The sequence below is a fragment of the Lycorma delicatula genome, chromosome 5 (assembly GCF_047948215.1).
Source record: "Lycorma delicatula isolate Av1 chromosome 5, ASM4794821v1, whole genome shotgun sequence".
NCBI lineage: Eukaryota > Metazoa > Arthropoda > Insecta > Hemiptera > Fulgoridae > Lycorma > Lycorma delicatula.
The window spans coordinates 139128145-139151518 of NC_134459.1; the positions used below are offsets into that span (position 1 = coordinate 139128145).

Sequence of the window (23374 nt, forward strand, 5' to 3'; positions counted from 1 at the left end):
CATTTAATCATGATTTTGATTAAATGTCTAAAAATGAATGTCATCAATATATATGTATTAAGTTGTGTGATTAAAGAAATGAAAGACAGAAGAAAATACCAGAACAGAAAGGATGAAGGGCTAGGAAGCCCTGTTGAAAATTGATTAGTGAATTAACAAGAGTAACAAAAAGACAGAGAGAAATGACTTGCATATACAAATGCTTTAGATGAGAAGATGTAGAAAGAAAATGATAATATGAACTAATATATAAAAAGGTAAAAATGATTAAGTGAAAAAAAATTGTGGGCAGTAAAGAAATTGCCAGTAGAAGTGACAACAGTCTTATGGGATTGTTGAGGGAACTTATGGAAGAACTGTATCAATCTAACAAAAAGCATGTGATGAAGAAAATTCTTTAGAAAATCAGGTTGAAATAGAAAGTGATGAGATAAGAGCAGCGGTCCTTAATCCCAAAATCATATAAGTTATACAACCAATAAAACAGATATATGAAGGGAGGAAACGCTATAAGAATAAAATAGAAATGATTAAAGTCTTAATGTAGAAAGAATACAAAAATTGGAGAAACTGTCTGTAGTGGTATACAATTTCTGCTCCTCCCAGGAACTCCACTTCTACTCCAGGAAAATAGAATAAATAAAAATTGAATGAAATTAAAAGACGAGATAATAACTTGAATCAAAATAAGAAAACTAGAAATTACAGTTTGAACAGAATTATGCCTAGTTGAATTTTGCACCTCCTTTAGCAGATGATGAGGCAGAGCAAGTACTTACCTGTTGCATACACTTTGTCATCATGAGCCACATTTTATTACCGTTCTGGAACTGAATGTCAGAGTGATTTCTTGGGGGCTGGACATTCTCAACCTTTTAAGAATTCCTTTTAGCCATTTGAAACTTAAACCCATATAAATAGACTAGTTAACTCTTTACTTTATATTCCCTTGTTATCTGTATTCTCATAACACTACTCCTAAACATCATTAACGTGTAAGACATAGGGTAGGCCAAAAGAGCTCTGCCATAGAAATGGATTCTAAAAAAAGGTTGGAAACTGCTGGCTGTACAATGTACAGTAGGGGGATGTGTCCTGAAAATTTTCTTAAAACAGTCATGATACTTTAAAACACTCCAGAAGAACACAACAGAATGAAGTGTCAAGATTAAGGACAATTTCATGTTCAAGCAATGATTCCTTTGTGAGTAAAAAAGTAGAACTAATGGTTCAGAAGAACAATGTGAATTCAGGCTTGGAAGAGGGAAATCCACACATTGAAAAATTATATGATTTATAAACATGGAAAAAGCATTTGACCTTATTAATTGGGAAACGTTTGTGTTAATATTTTGCCAAAGAGTAGATTGGAAAGATAGAAAGTTATTTAAAGAACTATCTGAGTCAGAAAGTGATTGTAAAAATAAAGGATAATCAAACTTAGTGATTTGATTTAGTAAAAGAAATAAAACAATGATTCTACCTGTCACCAAGCTCATTTAACATGCATGCTGAAGATTCAACATGTAGGAAAATATCTTCAGCATTTAGAAGAAAGGAGAATAAATTTTATAAGGTTTGAAAATGAACTGTTTTTTCTAGAATATTCAACAGGTGATTTCAAAACTAGAAGACATTACATCAGAATGTAGAAAGACAATCATTGTTAGGAAAATTAAAATAATGAGGATAAAAGACAATGTAAATACAAATACTTTGATACTATTTAAAAGAATGTTGTAAAAGTAAATACAAAATAAAAATGAGAATATCAATGAAAATGTTAAAACATTTAACAAAAAAAAAAAGTATTATGAAATAAGATGGCATTAGAATTAGAAAAGAATCTTATGCAATGCTGTGTTATATATGTACTTTTATATATATAGAAATACATATAGAATTGTATACTTCTATTTGAATTTGAAGCACATATATCAAGGAAAAGGGAACAAAAGGCTGGAGGCATTTGAAGTATGGACATGGAAAAAATTAAATGGATAGAAAGAGTAAAAAATGAAGCAGTGAAGAGGAAAGTAAGCAAGAATTCAAGCTTAATCAGAACAATTCGGAATATTAAAGCTAATTGTTTGGGAGATATTATGAGAGGAGAAAGACTAAAAACAGCGTGGAAAAGATTAGAAATTATACATTCTAAAGCAATATTTCTTAAACTTTTTGATAAGTGGAACCCTTTTAATCTCCACTTTTTTTTTGAACCCCTGGTTTGCTTCAATAGTATGGTTTTAATGCAAAATTTTTTAAATGGATTATTTGTAAGAAAAATGATAATTATTTCGAACAATATTTATTTGGTTCAAATAATAATTTTTAAATTAATCCAAAAGTTCTTAAAATAGCTTAAAAATAAGGTATTTAACAGGATTAAAATTCTAATGAAATGAATGGTACTGCTTTTTATTATTGCAGATATACTTAATTTAGGTTTTATAGATGAAAGTTGAATTCTCATGTCAGGTTCGGCATTTATTCTGTTGCGGTATTTATATTTTGTCAACACAAGCTGAGAACCCCATTTTGCACATATGGGTAGTTCCAAATTGTAAAAGTGCCAACACAGACTTTTGTGACAAATGAAGATATTCATCTTTTAAACTGCACCAGAATTTCACTAACAGCATTAATTTAAATTTTTCTTGCAACAATGAACCAGAGGTCATTTTAATAAAAGTTTTGTATTCTTTTGCTAACATAGTTGAAGGTTTTGCATTGAAAATAAATGGGTTTTTAATCCAAAATGAATTTTGATATTTAATCTGTTGTTCATTTGGAATATGATTAAAAGCTTCACTCAAACCTTTCAGATGCTGAATAATTCCTCAATATATGTTCCTTCTATTTCAACATCTTCTTCTTCTAAAAACCTTTTATTGTTGGGAAGCTATCAAAATTGTTGGAGCTCACACAAATTGTCCGAAATTCTATATTTTTCTTAAAAGCAAGAATCTTTTTGTGGGCAGTAAATACATTTACTTGTTTACCCTGAAGGGTTAAATTAAGTTCATTGATTTTTGTAAAAATGTTGCTTAACAGTCAATTTCTATCAAACAATCAGTTTTTCAATTTAAAATTGTGTTGTTAAAAAAAAAACACACATCCTTTAGCCCAAAAATACGGGTTAGTATCTTTCCTCAAGGTAACCATCAAACTTCAGTATTTAAAAGTAGTGTGTATGTACACTTCTCATATCCTCACATAGTATTTTGAATAAACGATTATATAGTGGCTGAGATTTTATGAAATAATTATTTTGACAATTTCATCAAGAAGAATTCTTAATAACTGGGAGAAAATTTTTTTTGCAACAAGTGCCTACCTGTGGATCATGCAGTGGCTACTAGAAGAGTTTCTGGCGATATTTTTAATAAGCTATACAGCACCATTAATGACACCTTTCATGGCCTTTGCTCCATCGGCACAGATATCAATACAGTTGTCCCATGGTATTTGATTCTCATCAAGAAAAGAATTGAGAAGATCAAATATTTCCACTCTAGTGGTATGTGTTGGTAGAGATTTACAGAACGGAAGATCCTCCAATAATGCGTTTTCATCCTCATATCTAATGACAATTAATATCACAAGTCCAGCTATATCAGTAGATTCATCCATTTGTAATGAAACTTGGCATGATTTCAGATGAAATGTAAGTTCATTCTTTATATTGGCTGCTAAATCTCTGATGTGCTAAGCTAACGTGTCATTTGAAAGTGGGATAGCAATTTTTTTTGCAGATTTGTCATTAACATACATTTTACCATCTCCATAACAGAACGTTTAATAAGATTTTCCGCAATTGAGTAAGCTTTACCACATTGAGCTATCTGATAGCTGACTAAGTAAGAAGCCTCAGTTGCTTTTTCATTTACCATTTTTGTGATTTGAACAATCAAACTTTTTAATTTTAAGAGTTCTTCACTTTTTCGAATAAGAATTCAACATCTTTTTCTTTAAACTCACTATGAACAGATTCCAAATGCGATTGCATTTTGGCTAGAGCCGTTGAGCTATTTGGGAGAACTTTGCTGTATATAACACATTGAGGATTCCATTATTCTTCTTGAATCCCGAAGACATACAACTTTCATCATACTTCCTAAGCTTTTTAGTAGCTGATCTGGGTTGATTACTTGTAGAAACAATAACTGGCATAACTTCTTTTGACGTCATTTTATTTGTAGCTCTCTCATTATAACCTCCGTAATCTTTAGCAAAAGAACTAGCTGTCAAGTCCAAAGTAGAAGAATCAAGTTCTGCGGTAGAACACTATAGAGTGTGTGCCTTTTTTAAGCCACCTTTCCATCCTGCAACAAAATTTTGACAATTGATTTTAAAGCAAAAAATAGTGTTTACCTTAAGGTGGATTAAAGTGTATATGGTTACTAACATTGATAATATGATTAATAGCAGAATATAAAATGCACCAATAATACAGTTTCTGGGTTTTATAACTTCAAAGACAGAACCAGTACAGTTTATATCAATAACTAAACACTTAATATAAAAAAATATGACATGCATCGACAAGTAACTATTTCATTTATTTCATTATAAATGTAACTGAATTTGACTGGATATATGACAGATTACTTTAATTAAATTCTTAATTATCACAGGTGAAGTTGCCACTATTAACAGAAAATGAAATCATTTCATCATCTTTAGCTCTATTACACAGACTATACTATTTCAATGAAAACGTTACCTCAGTTCCATTGCTGGCAATAGTGTTTTCATTTTGAGGTTGGGTCGAATGCAAAGATAATATTTGTGATTATTTTTGCAGTGCTTATAGTTTTATTCATTCATTTTCACTACTGTGCTACTGACCACATATTAAAAGCACAGATGGGTAAGATAATTAATACATACTTGCATGAACACATTAATATACTTATGGATATACCTGTGGATTTTAAAGATTTCTGTGTAAATTACCTTACCTAAATAATGTCCTTAATAATGTAGGCAGGCAACTGTGCACACTTAAATGCCTCATGTAAAGACAGGATTTTGGTGCAGTATTACAAAAAAAATCTCATTGCGTAAGCTAGTGGAAGCGATGGTTAGTTGGGATTCTATTTTTTAATTTCATGGGGCGTTAATTTTTATTGTTTTGTCTTGAATGTTATGAAAAAAGCATGTAAGTTATATGGAACCCTTGAGTGATCTGTATGGAATCCCGGGATTCTGTAGAACACAGTTTAAGAAACTCTGGTCTAAAGAGATACAGAAGCTATCAAGAAGTCAAAAGTTTAGGGGAAGTATAAGAAAGTAGAAGTAGACATCATGCAAGGGACCTGCTGGGCAGGTTCATACGAAGATATTGGGATAACTGTCTATATAAATTATATAGTAATATATTTTTTGTATATATTAATGCTGAGATCTAATGGGTCTACACCCCTTTCTTATTCTTTCATAAAAGGTAATCTATTTCTTTTATTATCATTGCCCTTGTCCGCAATATTTTCCTCTGTTTTAGTCTTTTATTAATTTCAACTTTGAAGAACTCTGGTTCATTAATTTATATGAACGAAATAAAACATTTTTCTCTGAATTGCTTTCATTTATCTTTTTTATTGTCAACAGTTTATGATGATCCATATTTAATTGCTGTTTTACGTGACACAGTTATGGTACAGACTGTCGATCCAATGTTAGAAATACAAACATTACCTATTAAAGATGGACATGTGATATGTCGCTGTAAACAAGGTGTCATTTATGTCGCCACTTTTGAACATGTTTATTGTATTAGTTCTGTACCTCGTGAACATCAAATACGGATATTATTAGAACAAAAGCAGTTTCAACTCGCATTAAAATTAACGGTCTGTATTTATTTACATTTATTTAATATTAATTTTAACATTTGATATTTAAATGAAGATATTTAAAGAATTTGATATCTTACCATACTAGCTCTATGATCATCAAGGAGATAGTGTGGTGTTTATAAAATAATGATTTTGTTAAAGAAAACTTAAAGAATAAAAAAGAAATCAAATTAACATTATTTTTCATTATGCAAGTATAGCATTAATTCATCATTGAAGTTCTGTGACAAAAGAATTTATCAGTCGAGTAGAACATGTTATTGATTGAAAACTCCTGAACATTTTTTCTAACACTATTTTATTTAAAAAAAAAAAAATATTTTACATCGTTTTAATTATTTTACTTAGATTTCATAATTAAATCATTTGAAGTAACATTAACTAATGATAGTCAAAGTAAATATTTAAATTTTCCTTATATTGTAGAAATAGGGTTTATTTATTTTAAACTTGAAATTTGACATCAACTTTGGTCGGATACTTTTAAACAAAATCTTAAAAACTGTTTCAGTATTAGAAAGCATATGTCATTCTGCAAAAATCTGAAGTATTTATAATTTGATGCAATCTCAGAATAACATACATTTTTGAAACCGGAAAATACATTCTTTTTAGTGGATGTTAATACATACTTGCAGTTTAGAGGAGACATGAGAAAGATATTTATTTCTGTTCTTGTTAATGATGAACTGTGATGTACATCACTTTTATCATTACAATACTTCTGCAAATAAAAAATATGACAACTTTGCTAGTAGACATAAGTTCAGAACTTGATTGTATTGTGAAGTATAGTACAGTACTGGGTGAGCAACTTAAAACCAAACCGAGCTGGCTCAAACTGCAGGTATTGTGAGCGTCACCATTAATGTCGCTAACACTATTAGGTGTGTATGTTACTACTTTCATCTACTAGTGTCAGTTGTAAATTGTTCATGATTCAGTACGGTGTAATTTCATTGTGTTTTTCTAAAATTCCTTACTTGATCATGGAAAGGGTTGCTACAGTGTAACCTTATGTATATTCCTTTCAAGATACATGTCAAATATGCGCTGAAAAAATTCTGAATCCCAGCATTTAGTAGTATACACAATTTGATTAAAAAATGCATACAATGAGGTTAGTTTCAAATGCAAAATGAAATAGGGGATCTTCCCGGAGACCCAAAAGCCATAATCATTACTCAAAGAAGAATTACCGTTGGTCCAAAAATATTTATATGTAAGTTACCACAATGAAGTGGTGTAAAATACACATCTTGGTGTAATATTCTTCATGATTTAAATGTGTAAGAGTACCTTGTAACAACTGTGTAACAACATGAGAGAACAGACAAACCAAACTTAATTATTGTGATTGGCTTCTCAAAACATTTGTCAACGGACAGATAGATCTAATGCTGTATTTCATGTCATGAAACATAGTTTCATTTATCTGGGCATGTTAATTCACACACCAGGTATCAGGTGACAGAAAATCCTCATTCGATAGAAAATGTGAATCAAATCCCCACACTATTGATGAACTGAAAGCGAACATTTAGTAAGAAATTGTTTACATTAACAAGAATTTTTTGTATCGGGTGATTCTCAGTATGATCACTCAACCACAAAAGTATATTGCTTGTTCAAGTACATGGCAGGACACTCACTTTGAACATCTTTTGTAAAAATATGGTAAATATTTAAACTATTGCTTTTGTGAATACAGAATTTAACTTATATTTTCATTTCATTCATAAAATATTACCTGTTGCAACTGTATCTAATCTTTAGTGGTTAATTTTAAGTTGCTTACCTTGTATACATAAAATATTCATTAGCCTCCATTACAAATGATTTAACTTTAAAATATTGTTTAAGATATAAAGGTGTGTGTTTGCAAATGTATTAATCACCTTACACCCACAAAATAAACTTAATATAATAAAAATTAAAAATTAGATATATTCAACATATAATTAATTGAAGATTTAACAATGAATTTAAAGCAATAAATGATTTTTCTGTTACATTTTTTACCAGATAATAATTGTTTTTACTAAGTAAAAAATTAATTATTGTGCTATGTAGAAACCTGTTTTTTTCAACTCCAGTTAATAAATAAATTACTTTTTTTTAGGTTTATGTAGAACTAGAAGTATTTATTTATATCTTATTTAGAACTTTTTTGTCTTCAGTTATGTTGACTGATTTGATTCTCAGATTCTCAGATAGAGAATTTGCTCTCCAAAATTCTCTATCTAGTGTTATTCATTTGATTTCAGTATACATCGTACATTCTACATCCCTAACAATTTGTTTTACATATTCCAAATGTTGCCTACCTGGACAATTTTTCCCATTTACCTGTCTCTCTAGTATCAAAGCAACTATTCCAGGATGCCTTAAGATGTAGCCTATAAGAGTGTCTCTTCTTTTAGCTATGTTTTTCTAAATGCTTCTTCCTTTATCAATTTGCCGCAACACCTCTTCTTTTGTCACTTTATCCCACCTTCCATCTGATTTTTAACTTTCTCCTATTGCACCACATTTCAAAAGCTTCTAATCTCTTCTTCTTAGGTACTCTGATCGTCCAAGTTTCACTTCCATATAAATCTACACTCCAAACATATCAAAAATGCTTTTCTGTTGTTTAAATTAATTTTTTACATAAGCAAATTATATTTGTGACTGAAAGCTCATTTCACCTGTGCTATTTGGGATTTTATATTGCTCCCGCTTCGTCCATCTTTAGTAATTCTACTTCCTAAATAACAAAATTCTTCTACCTCCATAGTCTTTTTTCGTCCTATTTTTATATTCAGTTGTCCATCTACTTTATTTCTACTACATTCCATTACTTTTGTTTTCTTTTTTTATGTTCTTGTGTAGAACTTCATCCATGCCGTTCATTGTTTCTTCTAAATCTTTTTAATCTCGGCTAGAATTATTATATCATTAGCAAATCGTAGCATCTTTATCTTTTCACCTTACACTGTTACTCCGGATCTAAATTGTTCTTTAACATCATTAACTGCTAGTTCTATGTAAAGATCAAAAAGTAACAGGGAGAGAACATCCTTGTTTGACTCCCTTTTCTATTACTGTTTCTTTCTTATCCTCTCTGATTATTTGATTCCTGTAAATATTAGCACTTGTTCTTCTATCTCTGTACTTCAACTTTACATTTTTTTAAATGTTGAACATTGTATTCTAGCATACGTTATCAAATGCCTTTTCTAAGTGTATAAATACCAACCCACTGGTTTGGTATAGTGGTGAAATAATCATCACAAATCAGCTGATTTTGAAGTCGAGAGTTCTTGGTTCAAATCGTAGTAAAGGCAGTTGCTTTTATACAGATTTGAATACTAGATCATGGATACTGTTGTTCTTTGGTGATTGGGTTTCAGTTAACCATACATTTCAGGAATTGTCTACCTGATACTATACAAGATTACACTTCAAGATTTACACATTCATACACATCATCCTCATTCACCCAGTAATACCTTTTGGTGGTTCCGCAGGCTAAACAGAAAAAAGAAAAAATCTATAAATGCCGTTATGTTAGTTTGTTTTTTGTTAATCTTCCTTCTGTTACTAATCTGAGCACTAAAATTGCTTACTTTGTCCCTATAATTTTCCTAAAACCACATTGGTCTTCTCTTAACTCTTTTTCTACTCTCCTCTCAATTCGTCTGTTCAGCATTCTAGTTAAATTTTGTGATGCATGAATAGTTCAGCTAATTGTTCTGCATTCTTCACACTTATCAGCTCCTGCTTTCTTTAGTATCATGACAATAATACTCATTTTGAAGTCTGACGGAACTTCCCCTTTTTCATAAATATTACACACCAGTTTGTGTAACTTTTTCTTTTTCTGTTTAGCCTCCAGAACCATCATAAGGTATTACTTCAGAAGATGAATGAGGATGATGTGTATGAATGTAAATGAAGTGTAGTCTTGCACAGTCCCAGGTCGACTATTCCTTAGGAGTGCAGTTAATTGAAACCTAACCACCAAAGAACACTGATATCCATAATCTAGTATTCAAATCCGTATAAAAGTAACTGCCTTTACTAAGATTTGAACCTTAGAACTATTGACTTTGAAATCAGCTGATTTGCGATAACATTTCACCACTAGACCAAACCAGTGGGTAGTTTGTATAATCTATCTATTGCTTCCTCATCTGCACTGCACAGTAATTCTGCAGTTGTTCCATCTATCCCAGGAGCCTTTTTCCCATTCAAATCCTTTAATGCTTTATTATATTCAAATCTCAGTATTGTATCTCCCTTTCATCCTCTTCGAATTCCTGTTTGTACACCAGTTTGTAATTCATTTCCTCCATCCACCCACCTATCAACCTTTTCTTTCATGTCATAAATTGGTGTACCATCTTTATTTAACACATTATTAGATTTTAACTTATCTATCACAAAATTCTCGTTAACTTTCCTGTATGCTTTTTCTATTTTACCAATGATCAATTCTTTTTCCACTTCTAAACACTTTTCTTTAATCCACTCTTCTTTTGATAATTTGTACTTCTTGTTTATAGTATTCTTAATTGTCGATAGTCCTTTTACCTTCTTCATCACTAGCATTCTTATACTTCCTACACTCATCTACAATATTTCCTCTGATATCTAAGGGTTTCTATCAGTACTCTTTTTTCCACCTGAGTTCACTACTACTGATTTAAGAATTTCCTTATTAACATTCTCCCATTCTTCCTCTTTATTTTCTACCTTATCTTTTTTATTCAGATCTCTTTCGATGCCCTCAAAAATCTTCTTTACCTCTTCTTCCTCAAACTTCTCTAAATCCCACTGATTCATTTGGCATTCTTCATTTAGAAATAGAATTAGAACTATTCTTGTAATAAGTGATGATGTTGCCTTTTTTAAACCAAGATTGCCAGCCTGTTGGAGTGGTTTTTACTGTGCCTGTAATATATTTCATGTGGTATACCTAAAGTCATAACTACCTTGGATATATGGGAACTTATGAACCAGATCAGGCTACAGCACTCTGCTGGAGTGTAAATTGATATTGATGCCAAAGCCAAAGTTTTGAGAATGGCAAATGCAGCTCTTCTAGTTGTAATTCACTAACATCCTCATTCATTACATCCAAGTCCAGTTTAGTTAGAATTCACAGGCTTACTATTCAATCTCTAATTTATTAATGAATTTTATTGAAATTAGTTACAAAATGGAATGCATAGTCAGTCAGGTTGTTTAGATGGTTATATTTTTCTTCATTGACTGATATTCAAAGTCCTAGAATAATAAAACAGATTTATGATTTTTTTTTGGTTTTTTTAAATTTTTTTCAGTACATTGTAACTTACTGATAATTAAATTAATCATGTAATATAATAAAATAAACTGTATATTATACTTTTCTTCAGAAGATACAGTTCATTATTCTAAATTTTAAAATGAAATTTATCAAAAATATTTCTATTTAATTAAATCAAAAATTTCAGGTTTTTAGGACTGTGTGAATCTTGATAGTGAGAATTGAAAATGTTGAAATTTTTATAATATTACCATTTGATAATTTCACTCGTGGTTTTACTTACTCAAGCTTTATCATTTACAGAATACTTCAGATAACATAGAAGAAGATAAAAAGAAAAACATTCATCGCATTCAAACTCTTTATGCATTTGATTTGTTTAGAAATAAAAGGTTTCTGGAATCAATGAAACAATTTATCGATTTAGAAACAGGTATATTTTACATACACATTTACTGCTTAAATAAGTATTTGTTCGCAATATAGTGTATAATCACTCTTAGCATTAATGGGATTCAGATTTGTGCATTCTTTTTTTTTATTCATTCAAGTAGTTTGTTAAGAGAAATTATTGTATGTACTTATATTCCTTCCCTCACAGTTATGCAATACCTGAAACAGGTATTTAGTTTACTGAAATTTAAAGATATGATTTAGGTTTAATAAGCTAATTTGTGTTTACGGAACTAGATAAAATCACCAAAATAGACAAGGCACTTATGCCTTTTTATTGCATAGTGATGGCATTTTTTGTGACCCTGAACAATTTGGCCTGTTTAAGCAGTTGACTCTTGTAGATAATGCATAAATAATAATATCTCATTATTTCTAATTAATAAAAAATGTATAACTGTAAAATAAACTAAAAAATTATATTAAATTTAAAATATGGGCTGATTTAATTTTTAGAACTGTTACATCTGAGAACCATAAAAGTGAAGACTTCATCAGTGTGTGAATCATTACAATTTTGTTTCTGTTTTTTAGATTTTCTTAGATATACATACGTGATCAGGAATTATATGATTACATTTACATTACATTTTGATACTGGGAGAATGGTTCTTCAACCTTTTTTTTCTTAGTATAGTCTTCAAAAGAAAACTCAATAATCAGATTGTAATTTGGGTATAAAGAAACAATATTTATAAATACCATGTAAGAAGATTATATTATTGAAAATTATACATTGAACATATAAATCCTCCATTGGTAGTCTGCTAAACAGTTTATAATGGATATTGTAAAAAAGGATCTTTAGATTGAGAGTGTGTAACTTACATTACTTTTCATGGGGAAATTCTATGTTGCTCTGTCGTCAGATGACTGTATTTTTTTTTCAAGGTTAGTAGCATATAATTATGGAAAAATTGAATACATTGCTTGGAAATACACTTTGAATTATCTGCCTGTGTTTAAGCTAAAAAAAAGTGTGCCTCTACATTATGTGTAAAGAGTAATATTTTTAATAGCTTTCTCACTTTTTGTTTTCTATTACAAATGAGGACGTGTATTTTTGGACAACATTGTAATTGTAGAGGAATTTTGGGCCCATTACTAACAAAATGAAGTTCATGTAATTGGAAACTTCCTTATTCCCCATGAACATAATAGCATAAATAGCTCCCTCAGCCAGATAGGTGCTGCTGAGCATTATCTTTAATCAAGGTGTTTTGAATGCCTGACGACTATTTGATTAATGTGGTAGCATATTGTGAATCACCAAAGAGGCTCAAGAAGGTTATTAAAAATTGATAGTCAAAAAATACCATCAAAATCTCACTGCATCTGACATGCATCACAAAAACCTTATTGAATATTTCATGTGGAATTTGTATGATCTTCCTACATTCCAGTTATAGCACCTTATGATTTTAAAAATTTGGTTTCATAAAAAATGCCCTCCCTGGAAACATCAGTATGATGCTCATTTTGGGACATTAAAAATGTGAGGTCAGTCAACAAGATTTGTGTAATAATGGCAGTTTTTGCTGAAGGTAAATAATTACAGTGATTCATAATAATACTAGTTTGTAGTGGATCATGGTGGAAGTAGAAAGATGAAAAAATTTTGCCTTTGGCCATTTTAAAAGTTATAGCAAGTATTGAAAGTTGCTATTATTTTATTTTCAGATCCATATGAAGTGATACAATTATTTCCTAATCTTTTACCACAGCAAGTCCGTGGTCAAATGTCAAGTGTCGATTCTAGTGCTGTAAAACTTGAGGATAAAGATTATGAAGATGGTTTAATGGCTTTAATACAATATCTAACCATGGTATTAATATTATTTATTTACTTATCTACATATTTATTTCTTTTGTTTTTACATGTAATTTATCTTTAATTTAAAGTGTTATACAATAATTTTGTAAAATTTTTATCATTATACTGTGTGTTTGAAAAGTAACTATACAGTATACATCCTATATAAACATGATTACATGTTGAGATTGTATTCTGTGCACTGTGAGTAATGTTTCCTGCAAAGGTTGATAATTCTGCGTTATGTGCAGTTTGCTTCCATGACTCAGTCAGGCTGGTGACATAGTGACAAAAGAGTTTGTCTGGTTCTTTGTTCATTTTGTGTTGGTCGCCTGTGAATGATTGAAAAATGTCTTTTATGTGCACTAAAAATGGTGTTAACTTTAGAACAGTGAATATTTCTCATTGAATACATTTTCATATACATGGTGAATACAGATAGTTGAAAACCAGTTTTCTGTTAGATTTCCAGTTCCTAATCGACATAGTATAACAACGCTAATTGAGAAATTTTGGGAGATGGGATTGGTAAATGGCTATGAGTGAAATAGCAGATCATCAGCACTCTGAAAAACTGCAAGACCCACCCACCATTTACTTCAAACTGCTATTCGTGAATTCAACAAGAACATTTCACATGAACTGTTTGTGAAAGTCTTTGAGAACAAGAAGAAATTCATGCAAATATGTCTGAATCTTCGTGGAGACCATTTCCAGCAACCGTTATAAATTAACTCAATGCTATGTATTGTTCTAGTGTATGACAGGACCTCATAAACCCAATAAACATGAGGACCCCATAAACATTCTGTATAATTAACTAAATTTTTTGTATTCCCAATTTTCAAGAAAGAATTATGTTAATTATATAAAACCTTTTCAGTGTTAACTCTGAGGTACTCAAAGGGTTTCAGTATTCCAAATCCATTTGCTTCAGTTTACATCAGTGTATATACCTATATATATTTTAATAATTATAATCATTAAAAATTAAGACTATTTAAAAAATTTTTTTTAAATAATTTATCACCTAAAAAGAATTATCAAGAATCAAAACACTTCTCAGTTAATAAAGTTAAGTTCTTTGATTTACTCTTTTGGTTGTTTATTTATTATGTTAACATTGTTGAATTTAGTAGTATATTTTTATTCTATATATATATAAAAGTGTGTGTGCATGCATGCACGCGTGAAAATTAATGGAAATGTTGCGTTGTTTTCTGTCTATTTTATGTTGAGGCCTAAATTGCATATGTGTGGTGCATCTAAATACACAACACACATACGTATGACAACCTTCAACCAGTTGATGCAATCCACTGGGTGGAGGAAAATGACACATCACTTTTGAAATAGCTACCACATGATAAGAGCATTAATCGTTACTTCCACCTGTTATTAATCTCAGATTATCACATTTTTAGTTATTATTATGTAATTATAAATAGGTTAGGTCTACAGCAATGTAGACAATGTACTATTATTGAAAAATTTACAGTAATTTCTGTTTTCAAATTTTATTCATGTTATTTGCTATTTGAAACCTAGAATAAACAAACTTTCTGTGTGTTGGTGAAAGTATTTAAAGTCTTAAAGTGCTCAAAATGTTAAAATTCAGTTCCATAATCCTTCTTTGTAATTAACCTTTTCTGTGCAAACAAATTCCTTTAAATGACCCCGCAAAGGTAATAGTCCAAGGAATTTAAATCAGGGGACCTAGGAGCCACTTTGACCATTCCATCACCTTGGAAAACTTAGGTTTAAATGCTGTTTAAAATCTTGTGAATAATGAGGTGGCATACAGTCATGTTGAAATAACATTTGCTTCCTTTTTTCAAGAGGTACATCTTCTAGCAGTACTGGCAATTGATTTTGTAAAAAATCTTTTGCACACAATATCAAAAAGGCAATTTTGAAAATTAAATGGTCCAATTAACTTGTCCTGAATTAAACCACACTGTACATTTAATGAAAATCAGGTTTGAAAGTTGAAGGTCTTTAATTGCATTCGGATTTTCAGTTAGCCACCTGTTTCTACTTCAAATTTTATATTCAGTTTCTTGTAAAAATAAATCATCTATGAATAAAATTAACTATTATTCTTTTGATAACTATGTTTTTTATTATTATTAACTGTCTTTTTATACAAACAAGTGAATGAATTGTAAAAATGTCCAGAATAAGTCTTTCATTTATTTTTTGTTCTGTTTTTTCTTCAGTAAAATTTGATTTTTTAAAATGTTTATTTGATTTTTATTGGACTAATTTACATCATTATTTTTAAAATTAAATTCTTTCAAGTTTTGTTAATAAATTTTATATATTTATTAGTCATTTAACAGTCATTTAACATATTGTATTACAAACCTAAAATACAGTTTTCAGACAAATTTTTCAATTTTACTTTGAATATCATGAAAACTACTTTAGATACAGTCCTGGAACATATTTTATTCAATTTTTCGGGTCAAAAACCATAGGAAACCATTAAGTTTGCTCTTAAAATAATGTCCTAAGAGTTTCAGTTTGGCCTTATTTCATTGGGGGAGCTGGATTCCAGGCAAAATCTTTCACTAGCCGTAACTCATTAACAAAGCGTTTCCAGACCTTTGTTTATGTAAACTTTTTTCATTGTTTTGATGAGAGGAATATACCTGTGAAGTATATTGGTTTCCTGTTGGACATTGTATATATTCTTTTAAGATGTAAGCTTTTTGATTGTATTTTCATTTTAATATTATTTTAGAGTTTCTTTCTGTGTTACAGGTTCGACAAAAATTGATGTCAAAAGAAAAAGAAGATTCCAAATCAAAAAAATATCAACAATTATTACAAATTATTGATACCACTCTTCTGAAGTGTTATCTTCAGGTGCGTTGGTGATAACATTTAAAATAAGGTGTTTCTCTCCAAAAAATATTTTATAAAAGATCGCATCATCTTTCTTTATGGCACTTTGAGCTTCTTTTTTATTTGTGTGAATTAAATCAATATCATTTTATAATTAATCTAGAATGATATAGAAATTAATAGCTGTGTATTTTTGAGAATGGTGTGCATGTGTGTGCATGTGTGTGTGTGTGTGTGTGTGTGTGTGTGTGTGTGCGTGCTGTGCGCGCGTATACACATTTATTTTTATTACAAAAAAACAGAAGTTTTGCCATTTTTCATTTTGTTTATTAAATATTAGCCTCTTTTGATTAAAATAAAAGCAGTTTTTTTTTATCTTGCATAAGTATGTTATATTTCATTAAAATGTTAAGTGAATGTATTTATGATATCTAACGTTTAGAATATTTATGTAAAGAGGTATACTCAATTAAAGAAATAATTTAGCATTAAGAATAATTAATTTTAAGGTATGATTTGACTGCAAATCAAAAACATTAGCTTTTATTATTATTCTGATAAAAATTTTATAAATCAAGTAATTTTTAATTTAAATGACTCATGAAATAAAAATGGCCATTAAGCTGTTAATCATTTAGATAAACTAACTTCTAAGAGAGAGTGTGTATATACAGGTATGTGTGTTTATGAAAATTTAGTTATCTAGAATAGCTATGTTAGGCTTCAAACAAGCTTAACTTTAGTCTTCCTATGAAATAGTTAAAGATAAATTAGTGTTAACATATGAAATATTTGTAATTTAATATGATAAAATAATTGTGCAATAATATTCAGATTATTTGTAAAATAAAAAATTAATTATTTCATTTAATTATTTTTAATTGTTACAACTTCATAAAGTATGATGTTTTATAAAGGTATTAAAAAAATTTTCCCAATGATTTATTGTAGCACTTATTAAGTGATTCTCTTCAGCCAAAAACTTGGGTAACTAATGCATATTAAGTAGAATGTGATGGGTGTCATTAAAAAGCTGTTTATGCAACTGCAAATCTGTATTTTGTAGCCTTTTTATCACTTAGATTAGTTAAAGGAATTTACATTTGCATAGTTGTGAATAGGTTGCTAAAAACTCTCTGAGTAGTGCTAACAAACTAATACACAAAATATATGTTCAAACTATAACTATAATATTGTTGTAAAAGAAGCTGCTGTATAAACAATAATATACAATGAGCTACCAGTTGAAAAAGATTGATTTGTGTACATATTAAAGGTCCTTTTTTCTGTGTTTTTATTGTGTTACAACTTATTTTAAGAGAACTGTATGTGAATTATGAAAACATGCAGGATTAAAAAATAATTTGTTTTTACTTTTTTCAATAGTTGTTATTTATTTTAGTATTAATTTATTTTAATATTTGTTAAAAAATTGTATTAAAAATATTTTAATTTCATTTTTGTAAGTATATTTAAGACCAGTGCTATATCTGGCATTTAAATTCAGCATTTAAAAAAATTTCAAATAGTAATTTTCAATATAATGACTATTTTTAAAAACATTGCCTTTTTTTCTCTAGTAAAGATAGAAATTGTTTTACACTATATCATATGTTTTAACATGTAATATGAACGTAGTTTCTCAATTACAATTATAAATGAAATGGAAAAGGTTATAAAGGAAAGAATAATCTCCATTAAAGTAAAAGGTTCTTGATTAGTTGCATTTTATTCAAAAACTACTTTATTTACAAAAATAACTGTGTAAGCTTTTTTTTGTATAAAATTTTCTTTCACTTAACGATTCCAGTTTTGTGTAGTGATAATGTCATACTTCAAAAAATGCAGCTGGTTTATAATCTTTGTGAAGTTAAAACCTTCAGGGAACAGGAGAAATATTTATTGAGAAGTATGTTTGTTGTATGTGTGCATATATATGTGCATAAATGTATGCTTGTGCTATTGAGATATTAATTGAGAGGCAATAATGTAATAATTATTTTAATCTTTTTTTTTTAGACTAATGATGCATTGGTAGCACCTCTGTTAAGACGAAAAAATTGTCACTTAGAAGAGACTGAACGCACATTGAAAAAGTATCATAAGTATAATGAATTAGTAATATTATATCAAACAAGAGATTTACATAAGGAAGCACTGGAATTGTTACAAAAGCAAGCAGATCAGCCTGATTCAAGTCTAAGAGGGCTTGAAAGTACTATACAATATTTACAGGCGCTGGGTTAGTTGCTTCACTTTATACTACAATGGTTTTTTTTCTAAATTTTCCTTAAATTTGTTTTACATTGAGCTGGGTAATCCATAATACAATAATAGTTGTTTCAATATTTGTCTTCCATCTACCCTTAAAATAAGGGTATATACCTTGCTCATGAGTAAATTTTATGTTTTAGTTGTTGGATGGTAACCTTCTACTCAAGGTTAGTTGCATATGGCAGTTAAAATTATCTTATGTACTAATCATTTTGTATCAATTCTTTGTATTGTGTCAGCTCTGTCATTTCCATGTCTGAGCATGTGTTTATTGTGGAGACTTATTCATGTATAAATTTTTCAAATCTGTGAAAGATGAGTTTCAATTGAAATTTCTTCTAGTGATAATTCTTAATTAGTCAACAGTATTACATTTGATACAGAGATTTTATGGATTTGGAAAGAGCAGAATTAAAAAAGTCCAGACCAATCATGATCTTAAATTGTGGAAGTTCTTGTGGGTGTGAGAAGCATTTCTCATTTAATCGCTCAGAAATTTCTTAGAAAGTTATCTTCAGAAATTGAACTGTCAAAAACTGCTGTTTTCAGGGCTAAATTTATGACATGCTACCAAACTTTCAGAAAAATTGTAGTAAATATAATCACTCATACCTGGATCTTATTCATCACCATCACCTTCTAAGTAATTTCCTTTAGAGCTCAGACACCAATCCTAACATTTATGCATTAGATACAATGTATTCTGAAAGCCTTTGTTAATGAGTGTGTTCATCGTTGTCAATGATTCCACTCGAATCTCCTCTGTCATGACAAATTTTCACCCCCTTCAACTTTATAGAGGAAAACTCAGATGGAGCCAAGTTGAACAAATATGGTGGATGAGGAATGACCAATGGTGGTTGTTTCATTTTGGGAAATGGTAGATGATTGGGTGAAGGGCCCAGTCATTCTGCTCCTCTTCTCCGAACGTTTCTTCACATATCCTTCCTTACCATCTTAGGGCAGCACGATAGAATTCTGCATTAATTACCTGATCAGGAGATACAAACTCCTTGTGAATAAACTCAATTTATAGATAAACTGAACTTTCATCTGTGACAACCTTTGAAATGAGATTGGATCAGTTTTAAGTAGTACTTTCAAAGAACTGCTGACATTTATGTGATGGTGTTTCTGTTAGTCTTTTAGCAGTCATGATACAAATTTTGTAGCCATTTTCTACTGTTCAATTCTTGTTATAAAAGCCACTGACATGCCATAAGATAATCCCACAATGTTACAAATGTCATCAATGACCTTCCACAATCGCATTCTAAACAGCAATGACATTTTCTGGTGTAATCATGGTAGATGGTTGTACCAAATGTTCATTATCAACAACAGATGTTAAGCCATTTTAAAACATCTGACGTTTTTTATTTATTATTTTTTTCCCTTTTACAGAATTAATAATTAATGGAGTGATCTTAATACTAATTATAATATTACTTAACTTAATCAAACTTAATTATACTTAATTTATATTATTTGTAAAAGATGAAAAATTAGGTGTCCACAAGTATTCATAGATTTGGATTTGCCATAGATTGTTGTTACTTAATGATTTTTAATAACATCTTATGCAATTCTGCAGGTATTTAATCAAGTTTAAAAGAGAATGTGATTCAGATGCTCTAAGATTCAGATTAGTTATTGCAAAATTATAATCACAAGCTAACATGGCAATGGAAATCTGTCTTGCTGAAAATTACATCTGTTTAGATCAAAGCTGTTAGGCATGTATGGTTTGTGAAGGATGTATAAGCCACTACAGTATTATACTTTGGTTTTACTGGTATTCATTTGCATATATAATAAACAAATTTTGAATAGCAAGTTTTAATTTAAAATTGAATTCTTACCTTATTGTATTGATATTGTTTATGAATTGGAATAAACTCACTGTGAAAAGTATTTAAAGTATTCTCTTCAGCTTTTTTTTATAAAAATTAAATTAAGGTGCTAGTTTTGTTTATTTTAATGATTAGGCTTTGCCTCAACGTGGGTCCCTGTGAAATAGTTGAAATATCCAACAGCAGACCAAGCGGTGAAATCCTTGCACTTTTCATAACAAAACGTAACTGATATTTCATTTGCAGTTTCCTATCAATATGAAATAGATACTTTTTTTTTTTATAAAACTTGATCCACGGATAACTGCACTGTTAGTAAGAAATTAATGAGAACGTTGGTTTGAGCAGGAAAGTGCTACCTGTCATATAGTTAATAAAAGAGCCATGATATAAGAAGATTCGTTCATCATTTAATTACAAAAACATAACAGCCAAGATCTCCAAATCTTATAATATCACTTTTTTTTGTTTGAGTGTATTTAAAAATGTAGTTTTTCAGAGTAATTTTCATACACTGAATGAGCTAAAAACAAACATTTAAAAATTGCAAAATGACTATGGCTTCTAGATTAGTGGAATTGATTTCCTCCATCTATTTTGGAACTCTAGCTATGTGTGATGTGAAGCTCATTTTTTAGTTTCAACCATGACTATTTATAGTAAGATTATTTTGTTATATATATATATATATATATATATATATATATAACAACATATTTTAATTTAAGCTGAAATTGATTTCTAGTTAAGTGGTTTGTAAGTTTGGTCTTTTTTTGTTAATTTAACTTTATTTTTGTTTTCAGTTTTATTAATTCATTTATAAATACTGATAATGATTTTTCAAATTTAAAATGTGCCAGTTACAGATTTTTACTTTCTTTTTAATAGTTGATAATTCCACTTTGCTAGTGTTTTAAAATGACTGTTTAGCATAGCTTATTCTTTGTATTTGAAATTTTCATCACAATTAATGTTCTGAGACGGTTCTCTTGAAAGATTTTAAATTACTTGAGTACAGTTTTAAACAAATATCACAGAAAATATATATCATTATGCTGTGTGTGTGTGTGTGTGTGTACACCCACACATATACACTGCATTGTGTTTTACACAATATATCACTGTACTGTTTAAAAAAATGAGAATGCTGTCTACATAATAATTTGTGACAAAGGATTTGTATTATTATACAAGCATACATCATTTCATATGGACTTTTTCTTATAAAAACTGATTAGAAAACATATAAAAAAATGTTTCAAAACTATTTTATTATCAACAATTTTTTTTAATTTGATGTAATTAAAAGTATTGTCTAATTCAGTATCTGAGTCTTTACATGTATAGTGCATAACAATTTTTTTATGTTTATTTTATTAATGTTATCTTTATTGCAGGTAAAGAGCACATAAATCTAATATTTCAATTTGCTGGTTGGGTTCTTGAAAAACATCCAGAGGAAGGTTTGAAAATATTTACTGAAGATTTACCAGAAGTTGAACAGCTGCCTCGTCCAAGGGTTCTGGATTATCTATTGAAAACACAGAAATCTTTGGTTATACAGTACCTGGTAAATTCTTCAAATACTGTTTTAATTATGACAATCCTCTAATAATGCACAATAAATTATTTACAACTGAAATCACTTTTATATAAATTGTTATTTTCATTTTATTTTGAACAATTTTATATTGAATCCATGAATAGCAGGAACATTTATGTTGCAGCAAAATAGGAAAAACGATTTGAGTAACAACTCATTTATAGAAAAAAATTACCTGCACCAAAGTAAAAATAATTTTTTGGTTCAGGAACAAGCCAGTAAACTACCTCAATTTATTTTGACTAGTAAATCATAAATCTTTCCACTTGCCTCTTGTCCATTTTCTTAATTCTCTCCTCCCCATTATCACTTGCATTGGGTTAAGATCTGATCCAGCCAGGTTCTCCATGCTGAGGATACCAGACCTGAAAATCCAGCTCTTCCTTGATATTCGGTAGAAAAGCCTGTGGACCATCTTAGGAATTCTGTTTCCTGTCAAATGGCCGTATAATACACCTAATCAAGTACAGCTGGGTGGCCTTTCTATCCCTTAACAAAAAAAAAATGTTATTCTGTATTTTTAACACAGTTCATAGCTTAGCACTAATGCATTTGAAATGGAATAAATGTTGTTCTGCTTTTTTCTTGTTTTAGACTTTTATACAGAGTGTTCAAGCTAAAGGTATCCAAAAGTAATGAGGCCTGTATTTAGAAAACCAGTCTTTTTGAAATTTCTTAAATTTAGGCTCAATCAGCAGGAAATATCTCCAAGATTTGTTCTGGACACTGTGAAGATCAGTAGAATATGCACACATAGGCAAGCTGACTCACAATGCAATTGTAGTCAGTCAAGATTTGAACCCCACAACAGAAGGTTCTCTGCATGCTTTGGTTAGCAGAGTTTCAATTGGTTACATGAGCTTCAGCGGTATGCACAAACTGAATGGATCCTCCTACATCCAAGTGTATTCATCAGTGGGATACAGCTTTAAGAGAGACTGCAAGCTGGTTTCACAAACTGGAAATCATCCAAAAGTATCAAGTAGTGGTAGGAAAGAGGATCATATATGCAATACACTCACTGTCAGTCTTTGAAAGTCAATTAGATGGGCTCATTACGAACTGCAAAATTCGCATTCCATTGTTCAAGATATTGTTCATAAACTGCTCCGTTTGTGAGCTTTCAAGTTCAACTCCGTCATCACATTAAATCAAATTATATTTGCCTATAATATCAGTTTACTGCATAGGTAATGCACCATGTCAAAAACAATTCTGATTATCTTAATATGTTGTTATTTAATGATGGGGAAACCTTTAATATGTGCGGGAAAGACATAATTGTTGAATTTGGGGTACTGAAAACCCTGTTACAATAATAAAAATGAAGGAGATGTACCAAATGTCAGTGACTGGTTAGGACTGCACAAA

At 29.8% G+C, this 23374-nt stretch overlaps 1 protein-coding gene across 3 annotated transcripts in view; it reads left to right on the top strand.

The window, feature by feature from the left end:
• The window catches only part of Vps39 (vacuolar protein sorting 39), a 75965-nt gene that overhangs the window by 30763 nt on the left and 21828 nt on the right, over positions 1-23374 (top strand). For all 3 annotated transcript variants that reach the window (XM_075367160.1, XM_075367159.1, XM_075367161.1), the window contains exons 7-12: positions 5614-5855; positions 11461-11590; positions 13291-13436; positions 16190-16294; positions 18293-18515; positions 21798-21970. In XM_075367160.1, the coding sequence (XP_075223275.1) occupies positions 5614-5855; positions 11461-11590; positions 13291-13436; positions 16190-16294; positions 18293-18515; positions 21798-21970 (1019 nt within the window). The remainder of the gene's footprint in view (positions 1-5613; positions 5856-11460; positions 11591-13290; positions 13437-16189; positions 16295-18292; positions 18516-21797; positions 21971-23374) is intronic.